Raw genomic sequence first — 21999 nt, 5'->3', positions numbered from 1 at the left:
GCCAGCAAACAGTTATCTACTTTGCTTCTGTTCACAGGCAGAAATCTCAGAGCTGCAGCAGCTTTTGGTCTCTAAAGACACAGAGATCGAGTGCTTACAGACCCAGCTGCTGGCCAGAGGCGGCACCGCCAACAACAGCGCAGAGAGAGGTATGCACGGCTGACAACCTGACTCACCCTCACAGACTCACATCAGTCAACGCTGATGTGAGAGGCAGCCAGCGAAATGCAAGACTGTCAGTTCTGATTACTCTTAACACATAACCAACCTGTCCCTTTCTCCTCTGACAAGTACTTTACCTGTTCTTCACTCTCTGCTGTCCTCTGCTGTAGAGGAGGTGTATATCAAGCAGCTGATTAGCAAATGTAAGGCATGGTGAGCTTGATGTTCTCGTGGATCTGGTTTCCAACCAAACGTTCTGCAATTAAGATTTACATTTCAGAAAATTAGAGAAAAAAAAAATGGAAGTAATTGGTAATTTATTCATCTGGCCTCTGGAGACCTGTTTGATTTGAGACCGGACCAGAAACAATTGTGTGTCTAAACATTTAAAAAGCACAAAAACTTCCTGCATCCTTTTAAATGAGCACACTGTAAAAAGTGATGTCTGCTAGTTGAATATAAAAGGTTTACTTTAATCTATGAAGTTGGTAAAAAAAAAAACAGAAATGCACAATTTCCACTGTTTGCACTGTGTTAAGTTTAATATCTAGCTAATTAAATAAGAGGAAGTCATTGTCTTACGGTCATCATCTTATTAATAAAAAACTAATTTAAAATCAGATATCATATTCCACAGCACTTCTTCTCAGACACAAAACTCTAGAGTCAATATAGTCATTTAAATATTACTTCTGTCACTTTTCCTCTGATTCTACCAACATTTTCTTTAATATCAGGATCTCATGAACATAGAATTTACTGACATTCTAATGGCAGGGGGACAGCTTGAGAAAGTTTTAAAAATAATAAGAATACATTGCACAAAACATGGCACAAATGTGTAAGAAAACATTTCAATCTATTTTGATTTATTTTTTAAAGTTATTAGTGCCTAGGGATCACTGACTGTAAAAAATTATATATTTTTATTTCCACCAGGCTAGTCAATCTGAAATTTGTTCCATTCTAGTTACCAGCTTATTTCAAAATGCATCTGTTTATGTCAGATTTAGTTTAAATTAGCGGGAAGGCAATGAAGCAGTTGTTCCAACAAAAATGGTACAAACCCGAAATTATTAAAACCCCTTTCAGTGTGGCACAGTTGAGGAACTATAGATATTTATCAGATATTTTATGTAACTAAGCTCTAAATTAGTGGTAGTTAAAGGTCCAAACCAAACTGCTTAGTTGACCCTCTCAGTTTTCTTTAAGATACGTGTCAGTAATTTAAAGGATGCTTATGGACAGTGAATACAGGCTAGTTTTTGTGTTGACCTCATTCGTCTTTACTCTGTCATCAAACTGCAGTGTTTGTTCCAGGTGATGGTGTGTGGCCACTTGTGCTGTCACCATGCGTTTGCTTTGCTTGTTTATTCGCGTTAGCATGGCTGTCACATCTGTCTCCAACTCGGCTCCAGGCACCCATCAGACAGCGTGAACAAACTTACATGAGAGCTGTCCAAGATCCCATTGAAAGTGTCTCCTTTTTATTCTGTTAGACCAAGAATACCAGAGGCTGAAGGTGGGGATGGAGTCTTTGTTGGCCTCAAATGATGAAAAGGTGAATTAATCTTTTTATACTGTTGGAATCATGGTTGTATTTCTTTGATTAAAAAAAACAAAACTCCATGTTATTTGAATTTGGTTATAACAGGATCGTCGTATAGAGGAGCTGACTATCCTGCTTGGTCAATATAGAAAAATGAGGGAAATTATGTCACTTACACATGGTAAGCCATGTTTGTGGAGGGTTTTTGGTTATAAACAACCCACAACGTAGCATTAATAACTCCTGGTGTTAACCAACAGGAAGTAGTGAAGAGGAGCTGAGTGGCAGCTTGAAGTTAAAAGCCATCACACACAAAGCTCATTCTGATGTCATCAGATCAGAGGTAAGCTCATAACCTGGAAAATATGAAGAAAGTCTGCATAGTGGGTATGAAGTTTGATGTCTAAAACCATGAACGTTATTATTTTTGCACAGATGTCGTCAAGAGGATCTTCTCCACTCATGCTGTATTCATCTCCCTTTCAGAGAGAACTTGATTCAAGGTAAAAATGCTTCATATGTTCAGAGGAAACACTCCAACTAGATTTTTATTACTGTAATTAACTCCATTTGCCATGTCTTTCAGTTTCCAGAACTCTATAGACACGTCGTTGGTGACTACTGGTGATGCAAGTTTCTTAAATGGATCATTGTAAGCTCTGCTGCAGTTTGTCACTTTGACTTGCAACAGTTTAAAAGCTTCCTAAAACATATCCTGATTTATTTTCTAGGCATCGACGCAGATTACTCTCCAGCAGTCTCGAAGAGTTGCAAAGTGGATGTTTTCAAAAGGTCTCTTATCTGATACTAATCAGCTTTTAAAACTGCAACTAATCTATTAACCAAAGGCAGCTCTCTATATTCGCTCCTATCATTCTTTTTTAATATCTCACCTAGAAATACACTACTTCAGCTCTTTCTAAGGGCCTCTTTACACTGTGTTAAGACCAGTTTCCAAGATCTCCAAATGTAGCTGGATGGTGAAAGTTTTAGAAAATGTCCTCTGTGCATTTATATATATATATATAAATTATGCCCCTTTATAGTTATCTTGGCAACTTATGGATGGGATTTCCCAACTGCTTTCAATCTACCACAATGCTTGTTCGTATCACTCTGATGTTTCCTTACTATATACCTGTATACATGGAGGTTTCAGTGCCTCCACCATCAGTTTTCAACAGACACAAACAGTAAGGCTGAAGCTGATGGAGTTTGCTCTTCTGTCGAAATGTTGAAACTAATGATGCAGAAACCACCAACCTTTTTTCAACTTCAGTGGAAGACCACCAGTAATTTCACCAGCTTATCAGCACTATATAAGCAGCATTTTCTGAGCATGTTGCTCTGTGAAAGAAGTGCATGTATAAGCAAGAAATTCTAACGGCATTGAAAGTGTAGATTGTTGTTGAGTTTCTTCTGTCTACAGTAACAGCAGCTGCTGGATTTAATGTATTTGGCAGCAATGGTGGCAAGAATTTTAACAACTTACTTAGACTACTGCCATTGCAGCATTTCTATAATGAAGTAGGAGTTTTAGGTAAAGCCCAGTGTGACCAGTCCTGCTTAAAATTCCCTGATGAACAATGCATACTGTTTTGAACAGGTTACATGTCCTACATAAGCTGCTACTATAAACCCACCATGCTGCAACAAAACGCCAATGTGCTGCCATCCCGATAGGGGACCACCAGGACCTCCCTGTGGAGTTTCATGCTTTCCCAAAATCGTTTGACTGAGTATTGCAGTAGATTCTTGACAGAGACTAGAAAGACAGTCTATGTATCTATAAAGGTCATCCACATTCTTGTTGATTTTTCTTTTTTACTGTGAAGTCTTAATCTTTTGTAAAGAGGTCCTAACTCGATCCACACTCTTTTAATCCCTGGGATTGCTAACCTGCTAATTCTGTGTGTTTGCATGTTTTCGTTCCTCCTCTCTTTCTCTGACTTTCAGGCTGGAGTGATCCAGCCAGCTGAAACTGAATCAGGCGTAGGGGCAGAGGTACTGATCCGCTGCATGTCGACATGTCTCCTCGCACTACAAGCTTCATAGATCACCGATTTTTGAAAAGCTAAATAATTCTCCACAGTTTATAGAAGTTTTCTTTTGGCTTTTGCTGCTTTTTTATGGGATGTAAAGAAATGAGGGTTGCCACAAAACCGTTGCACATAATTGTATGAACTAAGCTCAATGCCATGTCACCTTTTAGAAATAAAATCTGTTCTTTTTATTTATGTATAAATATATGGCTACAATTGATTTTCAACTAATAATAGCAAAGGAAAAAAAACCTATATAAACCAAGTGCGTCCCCAATCATAACTTAACTTGCACCAAAACATTGTGACACGACACTTGAGCTGCACTTTGGCCTTTTGATCTCTAATGAACTGCAACCTGATTTTATTATTATTTTTTTACTTCAATGAAAGAAGCAAATGCTTTCTATGCACGACATCCAGGAGAAAAACATTTTCACAAACACGTACACACAAACAAAAGGGCCAAGACCTACCTGAAGAGGCTGTCTGCAGTGCTTGGCATCATCGCTGCCTCCGAGCTGTTTCTGTCTGTTGGCCTTTCTCCAGTGGTTCCCTCAGAGCCCCCCACTGACTTTGATGCCTGCTCAGATTCTTGCATCGTCAGACATTCAACCTCCAAAGGACATGTTGTTATGCAATGGAGTGGAAGGTCATCTCACCTTAAGAAAGATGGACTCAAAACACAATTCAGTGGACAAAACATGCTTTTTAAAAGAATATCAGATCTGGAGATACTTGAAATAGCAATTGTGTTCGCGGGAATTGATTTTGTTTAAAAGGAGAAACGCCACACGTTTTGTGAATCATGGGCACAACAAATTATATACACATACTGTATATACTGTATATGGTTGTTAGATAATGGTGAATGATTTAAAATTATTGCAAACCAGGGCTTAAAATTTTTTAATTGTATGCTTTTCTACTCGGCAGAGTCCACAAATGGAGCCGAGCAAGTACCAAACTCTGCCAGGAAAACTGAGTAAAAAGAAAGAACCCAAGGATGAGCTAAACAGCACCAGAGGCAGAGAGACAGAGTACCTATCTCCTGTCCAGCTCTCCCCTGCCCACAACCACAGCAGAGACTACACCCTGGGTGAGTATTTATGGAATGTTTTCACCTGATATGAATGGATTTATGGTAATCTTATTTTTAAAACAGGCAAATCTGTGGACTAGCACGTTCTATGCTCTATCATTAAGTGAAACATTTTATTTCATTAAATTGTCATGCTTTCTGTCTACCACAAGGAGAGCTACAGCCCTGGCAGACCACATAAATCCACGCTAATGGGCCTACATGTCACTAATAAAAATTTTAAAAAGTACCATAACCGTACTGTCAATAAATTGACAGGAAGGGAGGAAAAATTGTGTATTACTGCTGCTATTTTTTGTGTCATGACAAAGTGACATTGTTTATTTGGTATAAATATCCTGGATAAGGCAAGGGGGGACTTTTTTGTTTGTTCTAAACAGTATTACTTTATGACGATGGACAAAAAGGGTTGACTAAGGGTTCTCAGATGGAATGGTCCTTCTGTTTTGTAATGGCCACTTGTCAACTTCACAGATTCAAGTCAACTCAGGTTATAAATTGGAACTCATATGAGTCATAAAGGTCTTGCTTGCGCAATTTTAACATTTTTTCCCATTTGAGGGAAAGCTAAAACCTATTGGGTGCCACCTGGCTTTGCTAATGCGGGATATATAGTTAGGAAAAGAGGGTTTCATAACACACAGAGCACTCATAACTCATGTTTGCTGGGTTGTTTTAAGCAACTGTTTTATATAAAAACCTAATTATAATCTCCCAATAACTCTTTTTGACCTACTCTGCTTCAACTGCTTCATGTTTGTGCTCTTTTTCATTTTTTTCCCCCTTCTCCTGTCATCTTGCTAACGGATTGGTCTTTTTGTTCTGACAACAGTTCGGTGCAGGAGTGCCAGCGCACCAGCTTTAGGTACTGTATGTCCTCACTGTTGTTCCCTGCACTGAAGTCAGGGAAACAAAAACAGCACTTAGCTCCAGGAGAAAACAGGATTTTCCCTGTCACAGTAAAGCCTCCAAAGTGAGCAGAGTCAGGCCGGGAAAAGGTTTTCACTGAGGATCAAGCAGCTCTAAAGCTAGGATTAGTAGGATTCCCTCCTGACTCGAGAGGGCCGATGATGATAAACCCTGGCTCCTTCTCTGACATCAGCATTTGCTAAAACTTTAAGTTCGCCGTATAAGCTCATGGCCACCACACTGTTTATGTTGTTATGGAGCCAGAACTTAAAGTAGGAGGCGAATCAAAGGGCTACTAGAGGACGAAGAGTGCAGACTTAAAGGATGTGGGCAGATCAGCTTGAAAAAGGATACCAAAGTGAACAAATTTGACATGAACTGACTTCCTTTTTTTCTTACAGTCTGCTCTGTAGTTCAGAGCAAGATGTTAACGTGAAGAAGTAAGTCTAGACGTAAAAGCGAAAGTGAAACATCAGATACTTTTACCACTGGAGGTAACAGCTTTAACTTGAGTTTAAAAATTTAAAAACCAGAGCTTCACAAATCTGCATGTCCTTAACTGTAAAAAAGGAGAATGTAAACGGCATTTATGTTGAAGATCAAGTAGTTGTGACTAATGCCGGCCTTTGCTTTGTTCTTCCTGCTTTTTTCTCACTGCACTAACCGCCAATGTCTCAGGATCTCCAGGGAAACATGACCTCTATGATGTTGGTGGGTACTGCATCTCATCAGGGAAATAACTAAAAGTGCTCGAAACGTCCTGCTTGGAGTTATTTTTACGGTCAGAAAACTATTTCTGCACAAAACATGGTGATTTTTTTTTTTTTTTTTTAACCAGCAGTTTTTTTTGCTGTGTTTATGTTTTTGAGTTTGTTCAATTGCATCATTTCTGGCACTTTGTAACTTCTTGCACATCTGTGCTGTTGTGTTCATCTTTGAAGTTCCATTCTTCAACTATGATTATTTTTCAGGTATTGTTTCCCATCATGTTTTGTTGGTGGTTGCTGACTTCTGTTTGCATGGTCATTTTGCATCTCATTGTGATTCTTTCCATCTTTGTTGATGGTTCACAATTCCCTGAAATCACATCTGGTAGACATCTCAAGGTTGTGTTGGGGGTTTATGTATTTAATGTGCCAGTTTTCAAAGAGTAGAAAATGGACTTTAATTCAAGCTTGAATTTTGTTACAGGTTGCTCTTGTCTTTCAACCCAAGCTTACAGTTTTTGGCCCATACCAAATCTAGGAAAATAAAATAAAACTGCATTGATTGTGACCTTGTGCTGTTTATGCCTGTCAGACCACACAGGGAAACTGGAAGAGTGTATTCTGTCAGATCAGTCCCCACTGTCCTCTGGAGTGGACTCAGGACAACAGTCACCTGTCTCACCTGAGAAAAGGAAGAGTCACAGAGGCATTAAGAAATTCTGGGGAAGGTAAGTAGCAAAGCTGTACAGAACACATAACAAGTAGGCATAGAAAAAGACAAATGTATCATTTTCATTTGTGTCCAGAATTCGTCGCAGTCAGTCGGGCAGCCCAGTTCAGGTTCACGATCCAGAGATGGGAGACTTCAAGAGGGGAGGCTTCCGAGCTACAGCTGGGCCGATACTGGCCCGTTCAGGGAAAGCACGGTACAACATATTTATTTTATAATAAAGTCAACCAAAATCTAAACTGAACACACACTAAACTAAGTTGGGGCGCAGAATCTAACTTCTATGAAGTGAAAACGTTGCTCTGTTTCACCAGCAGAAGATAACTTTAGTTTCACATTCATGAATGGTTGAATCACATTCACGGTCAAAAGGTTTGGGCCTCCACAAACAATTAACTTATTTGGACGTCATTTAGTGCAATTGGAAAGGAGTGATGGATATATAAATGATTCTGTTTGCAAGCAGCTGGTGCATCTACATTAGGCACAACATTGAGTGGAGCAGAAAGTAACTGTTATCAGGCAGTTTGAAGGTCACCAAACTCAGGGGTTGCTTCATGGATGCATGCTTGGGGGAATAATGTCCATAAATAGAGTGGGATGGTGGAATGATCAAGTGTTGGAACTATTGAGCATTTTATGGCTCCGACACACATTGAGAAAGTTTCACTTGAGGCAGACTGTGCCTATTGTGTGCAAGCATTACAAAAACCATCATCTCATTTGAAAACTTTTGAACTGTGGTGTGTCTTTCTACCAGAGATCTCAAGTTGCCATTTTCTAAGTGGAGCACGGAGCAGGTTTGCGACTGGCTCGAGGACATCGGACTTGGTCAGTATGGCCTTCTCGCTCACCACTGGGTCAGCAGTGGTCAAACCCTGCTGGCGGCCACCCCACACGACCTAGAGAAGGTAAGTCACGCACAAATATTCATATTTGATTCATATGAATGTTATCTGGGGCACTAACAATCTGAAATGTCTGCAGGTGTATCCGTGTAATTTTCAGCTCGTCTTGTCTGATCATTGCCTCCGTCAATCCGTTTGATATTTAATTGCGCCTGTCTCTGCTGTTCAGCCAGCTTTTTAGTTGCATCTTGATCAATGTGAATTTTACTGCTCTTAATTACAAAAGCTGCCCGTTTGTTTCATGAGCATCATAAATCAGCTCGACTCCTTTTTGGTTCTCAGCCGACGTGGTTTTTATTTTTATTTAATTCTTTCCATTTTGTCTGCAGGAGCTAGCGATGAAGAATCCACTCCACAGGAAGAAGCTCCAGCTGTCCTTAAAGAGCATCTGTAGCAAACAGCCAGAAAAATCTGCAGAGCTCGATTATGTTTGGGTCACTCGTATGTAATCAATTCCAAAATACTTTGTTGCGTTAAGTTGTTTCCTGAAGAGTTTCCTTTATGAATCCACTTTGTTTTATTTGTTCCAGGTTGGCTTGATGACATCGGCCTCCCTCAGTACAAAGATCAGTTTAATGATGGGAGAGTGGATGGACAGATGCTGCAGTACCTCACTGTGGTGAGTTTTTTTTTGTTTCGCAGCTAGCTGAGGGCATAAAGCAGCACGGGGAACATTTAATTTGCTTTTACAGGATGAACACACTGCTCTGTTTTCTTCTTTTCCATCTTAGAATGATCTGTTGTTTCTCAAAGTTACCAGCCAGCTGCATCATCTCAGCATCAAGTCTGCCATTCATGTTCTTCATGTCAACAAATTTAACCCAAACTGCCTTAAACGCAGACCTGGAAACGAGGTATTTGATTCCCATGTGCGCAAGAAGTCTTTCAAGATTATAAAGCTTAATTTGTTTCCTTATGTAAAAATATATATGTATATATTTTTGAGATTAGATAAATGTCTCTGTGCTTTTTCCAAACTATACTGTGTAAAAATCAAAATCCTCCATGTGTTGCAAACATGTACTTATGTACTTGGCTTGCATCACAAATTTCATGGACACATAAGAGGCAACTTTTATAATGCACTATTGAGATTTGTTTATCTTAAAAATAATAATTTGGTTTTAGCTTTGGCACAGCAGACCCACAGCACAACGTTCAATGTGTGTTTGAATTGGATCAGCATGGTTGCACCACTCTGTTGGTGAATATATAAGAATATCATGACATCCTCTATTAAAGTGATAGTTAACATACACTCAAATCAGACTTTAACTTGTGCATTTTTATTGTGACGTTTAAAAAAAACAAACACAAACTTTTATTCCAACCTGAGCTGTTTCATTCTTGTTCCTCTGTCTCTCAGAATGAGTTCAGCCCCAGCGAAGTGGTGCAGTGGTCCAACCACCGGGTCATGGAGTGGCTGAGATCTGTGGACCTGGCAGAGTACGCTCCTAACCTGAGGGGCAGCGGTGTGCACGGAGGGTTAATAGTGAGCATCTGTCGTTACTGGAGATCAAACAGAAATAAAGAAATAAAGAAAGCATCTTACATTTTTTTTATCCTCCGATAGATGTTGGAACCTCGGTTTAACTCCGACACAATGGCCATGCTGTTGAACATCTCTCCTCAAAAAACACTGCTGAGGCGCCACTTAAACACCAATTTCAATAACCTGGTGGGAGTACAGGCTCAGCAGGAGAAGAGGGAGTACATTGAAGCAGCAGGATATTCCCCACTCAGCATCACAGCTAAAGTCAAGGTAAGAAAATGAGGAAATACTCTTTTTGAAAATCAAAAAACCCATATTCAAGAAAACACACACAGGTAACCCGTCTCCGTTTTTGTGCATGAAGAAAAACACCTTAATCTGTGGTGAGACGTTGGTATGTCAGCTCAGTTTAATCTCTGAGCTCTTCTCAGTTTAATCCTCTGACTGTGGCATGAATGCAGGATCCTCTGCTTTTTTCTAAAAGCTCTAAGATGCTGCAGCCTCAGCTCCAAGTCCTTCAGTACTCCAATAAAAATGCAATAGTAATCTACTAGAAAACTTGCATTTGAACCATTTAAGGTCTTAAACAGTTGGGCATTTTTAAAGCTCCATGCTAAAGCCATATTAAATACAAGCCTGTATGTTAAATAAACCACAGACTGAAATCACCCCAAAATAGATTTGTCAGAGGGAGAATGTATGTTTTGTCTCCTCTAGTCCAAGTAGTTGCATTTTATGCTACAGGGTTTCTGTCTGCAGTAGCTTAGATGAAACTTCTACAGATATTGTTGTATTTTATTTTCTGCTTTTTAATTTTTAAAGCTTCAAAAAAATGCTTTAAAAGCATAAAACCTAGAATAAAAAGAATAAAACCTAAATTCGCTTTAAAGCTTTTTTTTTGCAAGAAAAGTGAATTTAGGTTTTATTCCTCTTATAACACCTATAATTTAGCACTGAAATAAATCCTTTTGGTTGGATTTTCATATTTTATTTTTATTCCTTCCTAATCAAAAGGTGCGCAAATTACTGGCTAATAAAATAAAGTAAATTTTTTTAACCAAACTTATTTAAATGAATTAGGAATCCACAATGTCTTACTTCATTGAGGTATAAATATGAATTATCTTCTCCATAACATACATTATGCCTCCCGTTGAACCAGTCAGAGTAGGCATAATGTATATTGGTTTTCATAAGGAAATGACTACAAAGTAATAAATTAGCCCAAATCTGTTATCAGTAATTTAAAAAGTTACATCTATAACAAATGCGTGTAGAAATTAACTAGACTGAATCCATGAGCCCTGGGTCTCTAATGGACTACTTTTTAAAATCTTGTTGGAGTGGATAGTTAAACTTAAGGACTCTGGACAGTCTAGGAATTTGTCAAAGGAAGAAATAGTTAAAGATTAATTTTCACTGATCTGGAATCTCATAGAAGATCAAGAGGTGTCCTAATAGTAAAAGTTGTAAAAGCAGATGTACCCTTAATTGTTGGACCAGTGCTTTGTTAGAAACTTATTTCCCAATAAATTTTGTCCTCTGAATAAACGCACTCAAATTAAAGGTTTGATTTTTCTAAAGTTTTTCATTGTGAAATTTAACTTGAAGGCTAAATGTTTCTCTCCTTTCTACAGCCAAAGAAGTTGGGCTTTTCTCACTTGACAAACCTGAGGAGGAGACGGCAGGACGAGTCCACAGACTACGTCTGTCCCATAGAGACTTCGTCACCCGAGTCAGGACAGTCTGTGGCCAACGGGGTGCAGATGTGTCCATACGCCGGCTTTAGAGGTCTGAGTCCCATTCTGGACCGAGAACCCGCCCGGGACCAGGTGGGGCACAAGGAGAACAAAGCTGACTCGTCACCATGATAACCCCGGTGATAACGCCATGGACACTCTCAAGCTGTCCATCATACAATCAGATATCCCCTACTGCTGCTGCTTTGCTTCCTTTGACTGCAGCCCGACCTCTCCCTGCTCCCTTAGACTCCATCCATCACCCTGACCCTGTGCCTCACACTTCCAGAAACCTGGAAACGCTCTGATAAACATCTGATTCACAATAAGCCTCACTAACTCAACCTCAGACATTTGCCTAATAACCTAACCCATCGCAAGAGAGCAAGGCCTTTCTTTGGACTCCTGTTGCATCAACTCCAAAAATTCATACAACACACATGGACAGCCTTCCTGAACACTTTGAGACTGTCATGTGCCACCAGTAGATGTTTTTTAATAGAAGTTGGCCTCTGCATGATTTTTTTTTTGATCAGTCTGAGAGGAACTTTTGCAATATTTGCATAACATATATATGGAGGGATTTTATTTAATATTTATGTCACTACAAGACTAATGATACTACAGCATATTTAGTTTGATACCTTGATTGTTGATTTTTATACCATTATTTTCATAACTGAGTGTAATAGTATTTTTATAGCAAAGAAATTTTGCTAAGATAAAATTGTAAATGTCAAGATTTATAAAAATCAAGTAAAATGAATCTTGTGTAAAATTTGTTTCTTCTTTCTACATTGATATCTCTTTTTTCTAGTATGCGTTGTATTTCTTCATGAATTACATTGTATTATATATTTTCACCATCAAATGAAGAAAAAGACAAATTTACTGTGGCAGCATGCTTCAGTAATCTGCATCAACCACTAACCTGCTTTCATCTTTATCATCCTCATCGTCGCAGCCTCCACTAACCAATCAGAACCCTGAACACCATGGCATACCTGCTAGAGGTGACATGGAAGTGCATGAGCATGGCTCAGAATACCTGCATGGCTGCAGGTACAAAAATCCTGACTCTAGTCAGCAAAGTAGGATTTTACCTCCATTTTAGATTGCACATGCAGTTTCAGCCAAAAGCTTACACAAGACTCATCGGCATGAATGCCATTCATTTTGGGTTTTTAAGGTTGTATTGAACAATTCGTTCCACATGAGCCTGATAATACACAACTGGACAACCCTAGTGATTTGTAAAAACTAGAATGACATGCACAAGACTGAATTTTGTTTGATCTAATTCAAGGAAGGTCAAAACCAAGCCTACCAGCTCAAATATATACATGTACATCAAAGGCACGTTGTCTGCCGTCATCAGCGAGGTTCCTTTTAGAAATGGCAGTGCTCACTGAAATTGTTTCGCATCCAGGCATAGATCTGGCTTTTACATATTGTTCATAATTATTAAAAAGCTTCTGGATTTCCAGGACTTTAATGACACTTTGGCTTATCATTTACAAAATCAGTTTTGAAAGAATTTTTTGATCCATGTGGAATACTCAACTGAGCCAAAATTCTAATCGTCTGATCCAAAGAATCACTGGAACAAAACAAAAAGGAAATTGGTTAGGATTCTCAAGAACCACAAAGACTCAAGCCTGAGATGAACTGGCTTGAGACTTTGTCAGTGACCAGTGACATTGGTGCACCGGTGAAGCAATTTTAAAATACACAGCGAGTGGGAATATGCTGACCTAAAAAAAATAAAACAACCTTCAGCTAAACTCTATGCTTTCGAGCTCAAAAAATTTGCAGCTGACCATTTGGTTATGCAAAATGTTTTCTCCAAAAACATTTTATGGTCAAACGGAGTGAAGACTGAGCATTTAACCATTTCAGCAAGGAGCAATTTTGGGCCATCTTTGCAAGGTTTTACAAAATTACAACAGTAAAACTACGTTTATGGTGGTGGTATCAGGATGGTCTGTTTTGTACCAAGTGAGTGGAAAAATGGGGAAGGACATAAATTATTCAAATTAATCTCTAATCAGCTAGATTGCTAAACTTTGGACTCATGAAACCAAGCGATGCCAATAAACCTCAACAATTCTACCACAAAAAGCATTTAAATATCCAGACATAAATGTGCTGAAAAAGTTTTTGACGGCTACAAAAAGCATGTGGTCGAGGTGCAACTCTCAAATGGATTTTTAATCCAAATACTGGTGGGCATTTATGCACAGGTTTGAGTCGATATGAGTTACTTGACTCTGCTGTGGGAATTTGAGAAAATCTGCAACGAAGGCACCGAATCTGTTTTATTAAAAATCACTGGACATGTTTGTATCATCAGCACCCAGAGTAAACAGGAGTTTAACCGTATAGTTAAAAATTCTAAACGAATGTGATATATACAGTATGTCAATGATGAAAGGACATAGACTTCTGTCTGGAACTGCGTTCATGCATTACAATTCAGTATTTTTATTGGAAGCCATGCATGTTTACAATAATGACTTGTTACAGGTGTGTGCGTGTGTGTGTGTGTTGCAGATGGTGAAAGCAGAGAGCACCATTTTACAAATAGAAGCTTTGTCTGAAAGCATCAACAACCTCACAGTAAGCCCCAACACACACAAGCTGCTGGTTAATGACTTCTGCAGCTCGCTGCTTATTGTCTGCAGTAACAGAAGCTCAAATCTTTCAGATGGAAACTTCTGCTGATTATTTGAAAAAATGATCAGCAGGATGACAGTAAAACACTGGATATTTGTGTGAAAATAAGACAGTAGCTCTATTTCTACAAGTCTGGAAAACAATGTGGTACTTTTCGTTAATTGCCAAGTCACCTGTGGTTCTGTTTGGATCATCAACATGTTGCTTTAGATAACAGCCATAATGAAGCCTTGACATCTTAAAAATTTGAGCAATTACCACAACAACATTTCAAATTTTGGTAAAAAATTAGATCATTGCTAAAATAATTTTATTTGTGTGACTGATTTGGGATCAGTTCAAATTTATTAGACTTTCTCACTATCTTAAGTGATCTTGATCAACAATTCTCCAGTTTTTCATTGGATTGTGGCCACTTTTTACAGCATGTTGACTGGTGTGCCTTTAAGAAAGAAACACTATTCATAAAATAGAACAGAATAGATCATGTGACCTCCAGACGAAGGAGAGTCACAGATTTCTTTTAGACATACTCACAATATTTTGAGGGTTACATGTTGAAATGTTTTGTTTAGGCACTGAACATATACTCCACTTCTATGAAATTTCTGTAAATGCAGTGCAAATGTTGCAACATTAATATTACTTAATCTCATGCTGTTCTATGCAGACACTGTACTGATGAATATTAACTCACCATATCACGCCAAATGCTTAATGTGACAGTGATGGCAGGAGATGGCTGGATTTTGTTTAATCCAGTTTGAAAACAGTCTAAATGTGCTTCCTTTGTTCATACCGAAACCCAAATAAAAGTGTTTTTAAACACCAACACAAATGTTGGTGTTTAAAAACACCAAGATAAGTGAACATTGGGACAGCTGTACAATCTGAATGCAAACAATGCTAGTTATTTTTCTAATTGTACTTACCTTGTTAACTTACCTCAACAAGTAGCGAATTCCACTGATTTTCTGACTTGCAACCAGAAAAAGACGACAATTGGCTTTTCTTTACAAAATAGAAAGAGAAATGCATATCAGTGAGGAACCATGAACTTGTCCAAAGATGATAGTTGCTTCTTTTGCAGTCTCAGTGAAATGTCTCAACAGCCTGATTGCAAAAAAGGGAATATAATTTTATTTTAATTCAAAAATATTTTTTGAGTCCTGCTGTAGCATTTGTTATTGAAAGTCTGAGAACTACTAATTGCAAGTTTTCAGCTAATAATCATTTGAAAATTACCTACAGGGTGTGCTGTGGTGGCGTAGGGGATAGTGCGACCCACGTTTGGAGGCCTTGAGTTCTCGACACGGCCGTCGCGGGTTCGATTCCCGGATCCGGCATTATTTGCCACATGTCTTCTCCCCTCTCCTTCCCCCTTTCCTGTCAGCCTACTTTCATATATGGGACACTAGAGCCCACAAAAGACCCTGGAGGGGAGAAAAAATTTAAAAAATAAATTACCTCCATAGTCCAAACACCCTGTGTTATTTCTGGTAAAGCGTTGTCTTTGAGTTTTATTTATTTGTTTTTTATGATTCAACTAAAGCAACAAGAACAAATTCTGACCATCAGTCTAACAAAAACAGATCAAAAATATCCAATTAAAAGTATGTTGCTATGTTGCCTTATTTGCTAAAATATCATTAGTTCCTCAATTCAGTGTTTTACCTTACAAAAAACACGTTGCTTAGAAAATAGTGAAATATAAATAAGCAAGAAAGTTCAAAGACAAACTTTAAAATGCTTTCAAAAAGCCTGGAGAATCATTGAGCAAGATTACAAAATATTATTGCCTTACAAGCAAAGAAAAATAGACAAACTTCAAGAGTTTTGAACAGTATAGTAAATATTCATATATTTAACTCCAAGTCACTTTCATGCATCAGGTTTCCTCCTTCAAATCTTTCTCTTTACAAATGTTTTGTCAAATAAATGAACTAGCATTAAAGAAAGAAAAAAGACCTTGCCTTCTCATTTGATCAGTGCACGTTTGTAACCATAAACCGATCCCAACTCAGTTCGCAGTGCAAACGCTAAGCCCAACCTCTCTGACACATTCCCACACCCATGATGCTTTGCCTGCAGTACCTGCTGAGCCAGGACGAGCTGCGGAAGGAGCTGAGGCGGTCACAAACAGCGCTGGTGTGAGGGACGGATGCTCCGGCGTCATCGGCTTAGACCTGCAGCCAGCTCAGCCCCGCGGGCCTAACACTGCAGCGTGGAGCCAGTCCCACTCACTTCCTGTAACCACTGCTACCTCATGTAACACCTGCAGTCCTTCTGTGGACACAGAGAAACTGGAAACACAAGCTGACTCAAACACTTTGGATGACAGTGAAGAGTCATGGCTTCTTACAAACATTTAAAAGATTTTTAGCCACTTTTCAATTTTGACTATGCAATGCAGCCATTATTAATATATATATTGTGTTATTTATACTGACCACTGTGATGTGTACATTTTTTGTTGGTTCATTAGAGGAAATAAAGATCAGTTAAAGGGTAATCTGATGAAATTAAGATAAATCATGAAGACAAAAAGCAGATTTCAATTAAAACAAAGACTCAATGCCTAAAAAAAACTACTGTGAAAAAACAAACGGGAATTGAAGATAAGGCTAGAACCATGGATAAGGCAATAGCTACAGACTGCATATAACCTCATAAAAATCAGGGCACAGCAGTGGAGGGGTAGCAATTTGAGCTCCATTGCAGCCACATAAACTCAGTCAATCTGAAGCTCAAAGGTCCAGAGAACAGCTGAAAACCAAAGGAACCGAGATGGTATGAGTCCATGTGAATGTTACAGAACTATTGACACAGGCCACCTTTTAACAATTAAGATCTTATTGAGGGTAAAGTACTAAGAAATAAAGGCAAAAATGACAAAAAAGTTATTTTTTGTCATTTTTGTCGGCGGACAACCTCAAGCGAATAAGAATTCTTATATGCTTAGAAATGGGAGAGTCTCAGCTCATCTGCATTTAGAGGAAAACTGGTGTTCCGACCTAAATGTCTTCAGTTGTGTTTCCTTTAAATGGGACAGCTAAGCATTTTGTTTGCTGATCAAAAACTTCTAAAGCCGATGGCAGTTAACTCGTAACAAGAATCTTTTGTTGACTTACCAAGCTGCAAACACCACACCCAAGCTGCCAGAGTTTTAACTCTTCCTCCCGTGAATCGTCTGTATTCGTCTAAATCTTGAGCACCTAAGGTCATCCCTGTGCCTGAGCTTTACATTAAACAGCACACAGACTGACACACATATAGACGTTGTCTATCTCAGCAGGGCAGCAGACAGGAGTCAAAAACAGGCACAGCAATCCATACTGGAGGAAACTCAAGACCCATCCTGGTGAGTAAAGATATTTCACGGGTAGATCAAATTATAGCAAATATTTGGTGCTCAGCATATAAGTCTTTTTTTCATAGGAACATATAAAGGGGTAACTACTTGTAGTTTAAACAAATTCCTTCTTTCAGTGTATCAGAGAGACCAGCCTCTGATCTTCTGTCCTCATCTGAGCTTCGAACATGGGCCAGAAAATTAGCAGCACAACTTCTAACAAAAAGAAGAACTCAAGTTTCCTCTCCTTTCTAAAACGCTTCTCGCCCCAAGAACCCTCCTTGGACAGCAGCATGTCACCAAGGACAGGCATGTCACCAAGGACAGGCATGTCACCAAGGACAGGCATGTCACCAAGGACAGGCATGTCACCAAGGACAGGCATCTTTGCCAAGCTGACACCACCATCTGCAATCAACCCCAATGATTTCACACGTCTTATTAGCAACTGCATCTCTTTTGCATCAACCAGAACCCAGGAGTACCTTGTCTTCAAAGATCCAGAGGGAAAGTTGCAGCCGAGTCCTCTGGCATTAACTCAGGTCACACACAGATCGCGTAGATATTTGGTCAAAATCTCAAGAAATACACTTTTGTTGAATGCAGGTATTGAACGTGTCCTTCTCCAACAGGTCTTTCTGATGACTTACATCACTCAAAGCGTTAACCTCGACTTCACCGACACCTTCAACTGCACAGCCATGACACCCGAGCAGCGCATTCTCCTGGGAGCTGACTGGGTTTGGGCCATCCTGGAGAAACCCACCAAGAACCCGAAAATACAGATCGCAGTGCAGGTCCTTCACCTGCCTGAAAGAGAGGAAGCTGAAGAAAGAGCAACCACCGGAAAACCCGTCAGCGAGTCCATCCAGATGGCCAGGGTGGAGTCCAGGAACAAGAACGTGTACCAGCGCATGGTGGAGTTTTGCACTTCCATTGGCAAGGACTGCTATGCCCTCTTCTTGTTCTTTGGAAAAAGGGATGACAAGGAAAACATCTACGGTGTCCTGAGCAACAACTTTGCAGCAGCTTTTGGAAAATGTGACAAAATAGACAGAGCTCTACTTGAGAACTTCTTTAAAGGTTCGAGGTATTTCCATACACCCTTAGGAATGATCCAGGCCATTTTCACAAAGAAAACAGATGAAGCGCTCACTCTAATGATTAAATTTAGCTGAAGATTTGAGGTACTAACATATACTGTTAAGACTAATGTAGGAAGTTTATCGGCCAATAAAAGTAGATGGCCACTGAGAAGGTTCTTGTCATAGGTTAAACATACACTATAAAATAGATAATTTCTGATGGAATCGTGAGGGTTATGGGACACCAAGTAAAATGCTGCATTTAGATCACATCCATAACTTTTGGCCGAATTACTTAACGAGTAGAAATGGGTTTTAAAATTGGCCAAGAAGAAGTGAGCATGTTATTTACTAGTTAAATGCATAAAATATATGTAAATCGACAGCTAACACCTTGTATTCCTAATAATAGCTGACTTAGTCTAAAACAAAGACACTGCAAATTACACCATATTGGTTTTCCTGATTCAGTTTGGAAATGCACTCTATGGTGCATTCCATTCATTCTTAAATTCAGTAAAACACGCTAGAGTACAAATTGATTTCCAACGTCAAAATTTTGTGGGTCCTTCCCAACCATGACATTAGATATGGCTGCTATGAGTATAAAGTCATAATAGCTACAGGAATAAACTATTCATTTGAACTTCTGTTCTATGATTGAGGCCATATTGGACTGTAGATGAATCTGAATGTGACTGGATTATTCTGGAATACATTGGATGGATTTATATTTAATTTAAACCTACATAAAAGTATATAAACTTGACCTCGTCTTGTAAAGTTTCTTGAGATGACATTTGTTGTAATTCAGAGCTAAATAAAAACAAACTAAACTAAATCCTATATGTGAAGTTAAACCTCTCAGTCAATGGGGTATAGGACAAACATGATGCTAATTCTCAGTTAACTAAGTAAATATTTTATGAGTCCATGGATTTACAAATATTCAGCGTATAAAACGGTTTAGAGTGGAGAAAATGATAACAAAGGAGGTTATGATTGCCAAACTGACACAAATTTGAGTTTTTATAGTGCTAAGAAAAAAGTCTACTCATTTACAGTTTAGGCTCAAAATAAAAATATGACAACAAAATATCTGATGCTGGCTGCATAAACTAGCAGAAAACTCAAACTTATCATTGTGGACTTAATTCCTGCATTGGAAATGATATCAAATGAAAAAATGAAAACAGCTTTTAAAACAAAAAAATAATTGCTGTTACATTTTTTCTTATGATCAAGTAGAGGAAAAAGTAGTAAATAATCATGGTGAAATGTATGCATACTCAGAGAAAGAAGAAAGCAGATTTCTAGGGTTCTGATGTTCAACAATTTTGAGCTTTACTTTGTCCTAAACTTTAAGATGTATGTAAAATTATGAATTAACTGACTTCCCAAAAGTCCTAATTGTGCACAAAACACTGTGTACTTTAGTTTTACTGCGACTATCTGTTTTACCCATTACAAATGAAGGCACTCCTTACATTTGTCCCAAAATTGTTCTAGTAAAACATAACTCTTTTCAAATATGTAAGAAGTCTGTTTTTGTTAATATATTTAAAATAAAAAGCAACTGAAAACCATATACAGTCAAGAATGCTCTACTGCAGTATGCAAAGACAGGTTACAGGAAGTGGTTTTGTAACTTTTTATGTTTACCAGCTGCAGATAGAATTACAGTCTGTCTCACGAGACGCTTTTACAAGAGATTATTTAACATGGCTTTTGGTTGTCCTTAGTCTTGCAATATATGGTTTGCTGATAAGTTGGTCACAAAATGTTTCTTTAGAAACAAATTTGTCACTTGTAGCATTTATTCACCAGTAGCTTGACAGGAAGGACAGAGAGATATGGGAGGACATGGAGAACATCGAACCTGGCATAGCGTGTCGCGGATTGTCGCCTCTTTATACAGTGGACTGACTCTTCCACTGAACTACCTGGCGTTACTCAAAATGTATTTTGTTTAGTTTCCATGTCTTATCACGCCACTGTGTGACCAACAGCAACAATGTTCGCAGTTTACATACTTCAGGAGTACAATGAAGCACCTATACGACCATAACAGGCTTTGTAAAGTGGAATACATATTAAGGTAATTGCATTGCTTGTCCAGGAAATGTGTATTATTTCAACAATGCATAGTAAGACTGCAGCATAACACTGCAGCCAAGGCCAATTAATTTACAATTACTGCTTTTGTATGCACAAGTGCTTAATAAATGTTAATCCTAATATTAAAGAGGCTCTTGTTTTAAATAGTTTAGACTGCAACAGGTCCAGCTGAAGGCTGCATTAGCAGTTTGTGTGAATATGAAGCATATCTGATGTAAGCAGTGGTCCCCAGCCTTTTTATTACCGCGGACCGGTCAAGACTTGGCAATTTTGCTGCGCCCCGAGGGGGAAGGTGAAGGAAAACCGTCAGATAATGCTTCTGCATGTTGGTGTTCCCGCTAAAGCCTTTTTTTGTCCTGATTTTCCTTTTAGGACAATCTTACAACGTCCTGCAGTGTGTGGTGTGTTACTTGGTGGTGTGTTGAATATGCCCGATCTAAAATCAGGCATATTCAACTTTGTCTTGGCCCGATTATCGCAGCCTGTGGGGCTTTTTCCCTGACTGGCAGCGACAACTCAGCCTGTTGAATGCGACAGGTAGCCAATCAGAAAGCGCGGTGACGTAAGCACGGAGGGGAATCCCAAACAGCTGACATGGGTGGACATCAGAGGTGATATGTGGAAATGTTTATTTCATGTAAAGGTCATTATTATATGTGGTTATGTTTATTCAGTTAAAAATGTTAACTACGAAAAAACATAACTCACCTCCAAATCATAGTGCAGCAAATAGAGCGGCTCCCGCCGTCTTTTATCAAACGCCTTTTCTCTTTACGTCTTTTATCGCTTAAAATGAGACCACGAACTATCACTACTGCTTCTACATCGTCATCCGTGTTTGTTTATTCTAAACTCACGTATGGTATGTTGGGTGTTTTACGGGATCTCCTTCTGGAGTCGGGATGTTCGTGACTGGAATCGGTTCGTGTTGTATGTGGTCACAGAAATTTGGAAAATTGGCCAACAATCCTTAAATCGTGTGAACCAGACATAAGACTCACAAGCTCTACTCCTCTCCTCTCCACTACTGCTCTAACGCTCTCTGACTCTGGTCCCTATGGTAACGTTGACATATCCCTTCAAAATAAGATACAGATGCGCCACAAAAACGAACATTTTACTTTCGTGAAAATTTTTTTACTCACGATAACGACTAATGGGAGCCCTGAGCTTGTTTCTCTGCAACGAGACGGTCCCATCTGGGAGTGATGAGAGACAATGACACCAGAAGTGTTGCTTATTCATAGCGAGCTTTGTCTCTACGTGGCGAAGCAGTTTGAAGCTTCATTGAATCATTAACGAGCGAGAGGAGAGAATGGATATTTCAGCTGCCTGAAATTATTTGCCAAAGTTATAGGAGGGGAACCAAATATTTTAGCCACCTGATGTAATCTGTTCCCACTCAATAACATGGGAATAAATAAATTT

At 38.9% G+C, this 21999-nt stretch overlaps 2 protein-coding genes across 11 annotated transcripts in view; both read left to right on the top strand.

The window, feature by feature from the left end:
- LOC102223875 (liprin-beta-2-like) overlaps positions 1-17597 on the top strand; it is a 71929-nt gene extending 54332 nt beyond the window's left edge. For 4 of the 9 annotated variants that reach the window (XM_014473619.2, XM_023351049.1, XM_023351052.1 and 1 more), the window contains 24 exons: positions 38-149; positions 333-365; positions 1662-1723; positions 1817-1892; positions 1972-2054; positions 2147-2214; positions 2298-2363; positions 2443-2503; positions 3668-3715; positions 4690-4852; positions 5688-5720; positions 6443-6475; positions 7064-7199; positions 7278-7397; positions 7962-8112; positions 8439-8550; positions 8640-8728; positions 8841-8963; positions 9476-9601; positions 9683-9871; positions 11239-11433; positions 13894-13959; positions 17293-17377; positions 17506-17597. In XM_014473619.2, the coding sequence (XP_014329105.1) occupies positions 38-149; positions 333-365; positions 1662-1723; positions 1817-1892; positions 1972-2054; positions 2147-2214; positions 2298-2363; positions 2443-2503; positions 3668-3715; positions 4690-4852; positions 5688-5720; positions 6443-6475; positions 7064-7199; positions 7278-7397; positions 7962-8112; positions 8439-8550; positions 8640-8728; positions 8841-8963; positions 9476-9601; positions 9683-9871; positions 11239-11433; positions 13894-13959; positions 17293-17377; positions 17506-17573 (2298 nt within the window). In that variant the 3' untranslated portion in view covers positions 17574-17597. Of the gene's footprint in view, positions 1-37; positions 150-332; positions 366-1661; positions 1724-1816; positions 1893-1971; positions 2055-2146; positions 2215-2297; positions 2364-2442; positions 2504-3667; positions 3716-4689; positions 4853-5687; positions 5721-6442; positions 6476-7063; positions 7200-7277; positions 7398-7961; positions 8113-8438; positions 8551-8639; positions 8729-8840; positions 8964-9475; positions 9602-9682; positions 9872-11238; positions 11434-13893; positions 13960-16107; positions 17378-17505 lie in introns of those variants that run through there. The other 5 variants (XM_023351027.1, XM_023351022.1, XM_023351016.1 and 2 more) reach the window with 5 other exon arrangements.
- rep15 (RAB15 effector protein) lies at positions 17535-20698 on the top strand. 2 transcript variants are annotated; one of them, XM_023351080.1, is made up of 3 exons: positions 17535-17713; positions 17750-17910; positions 18001-20698. In XM_023351080.1, the coding sequence occupies exons 1-3, from the start codon at positions 17557-17559 to the stop codon at positions 18544-18546; spliced, it is 864 nt and encodes a 287-aa protein (XP_023206848.1). In that variant the 5' UTR covers positions 17535-17556; the 3' UTR covers positions 18547-20698. The 2 variants fall into 2 exon arrangements, with proteins under 2 accessions (XP_023206848.1, XP_023206839.1); XM_023351071.1 differs by having other exon boundaries at positions 17535-17910.
- The last annotated feature ends 1301 nt before the right edge of the window (positions 20699-21999 follow it).

This window comes from Xiphophorus maculatus, chromosome 2, assembly GCF_002775205.1.
Source record: "Xiphophorus maculatus strain JP 163 A chromosome 2, X_maculatus-5.0-male, whole genome shotgun sequence".
Classification (NCBI taxonomy): domain Eukaryota; kingdom Metazoa; phylum Chordata; class Actinopteri; order Cyprinodontiformes; family Poeciliidae; genus Xiphophorus; species Xiphophorus maculatus.
Note: the sequence above shows the minus strand (reverse complement) of the source record. Positions and strands in the feature narration are given on the sequence as shown.

Excerpts from the sequence above, each read along its gene's own strand:
- rep15 (XM_023351071.1), top strand. The coding sequence starts at position 17,557 with ATGGGCCAGAAAATTAGCAGCACAACTTCTAACAAAAAGAAGAACTCA. Across the intron at positions 17,911-18,000 it reads GTCCTCTGGCATTAACTCAG|GTCTTTCTGATGACTTACAT; the intron begins GTCACACACAGA and ends CTTCTCCAACAG.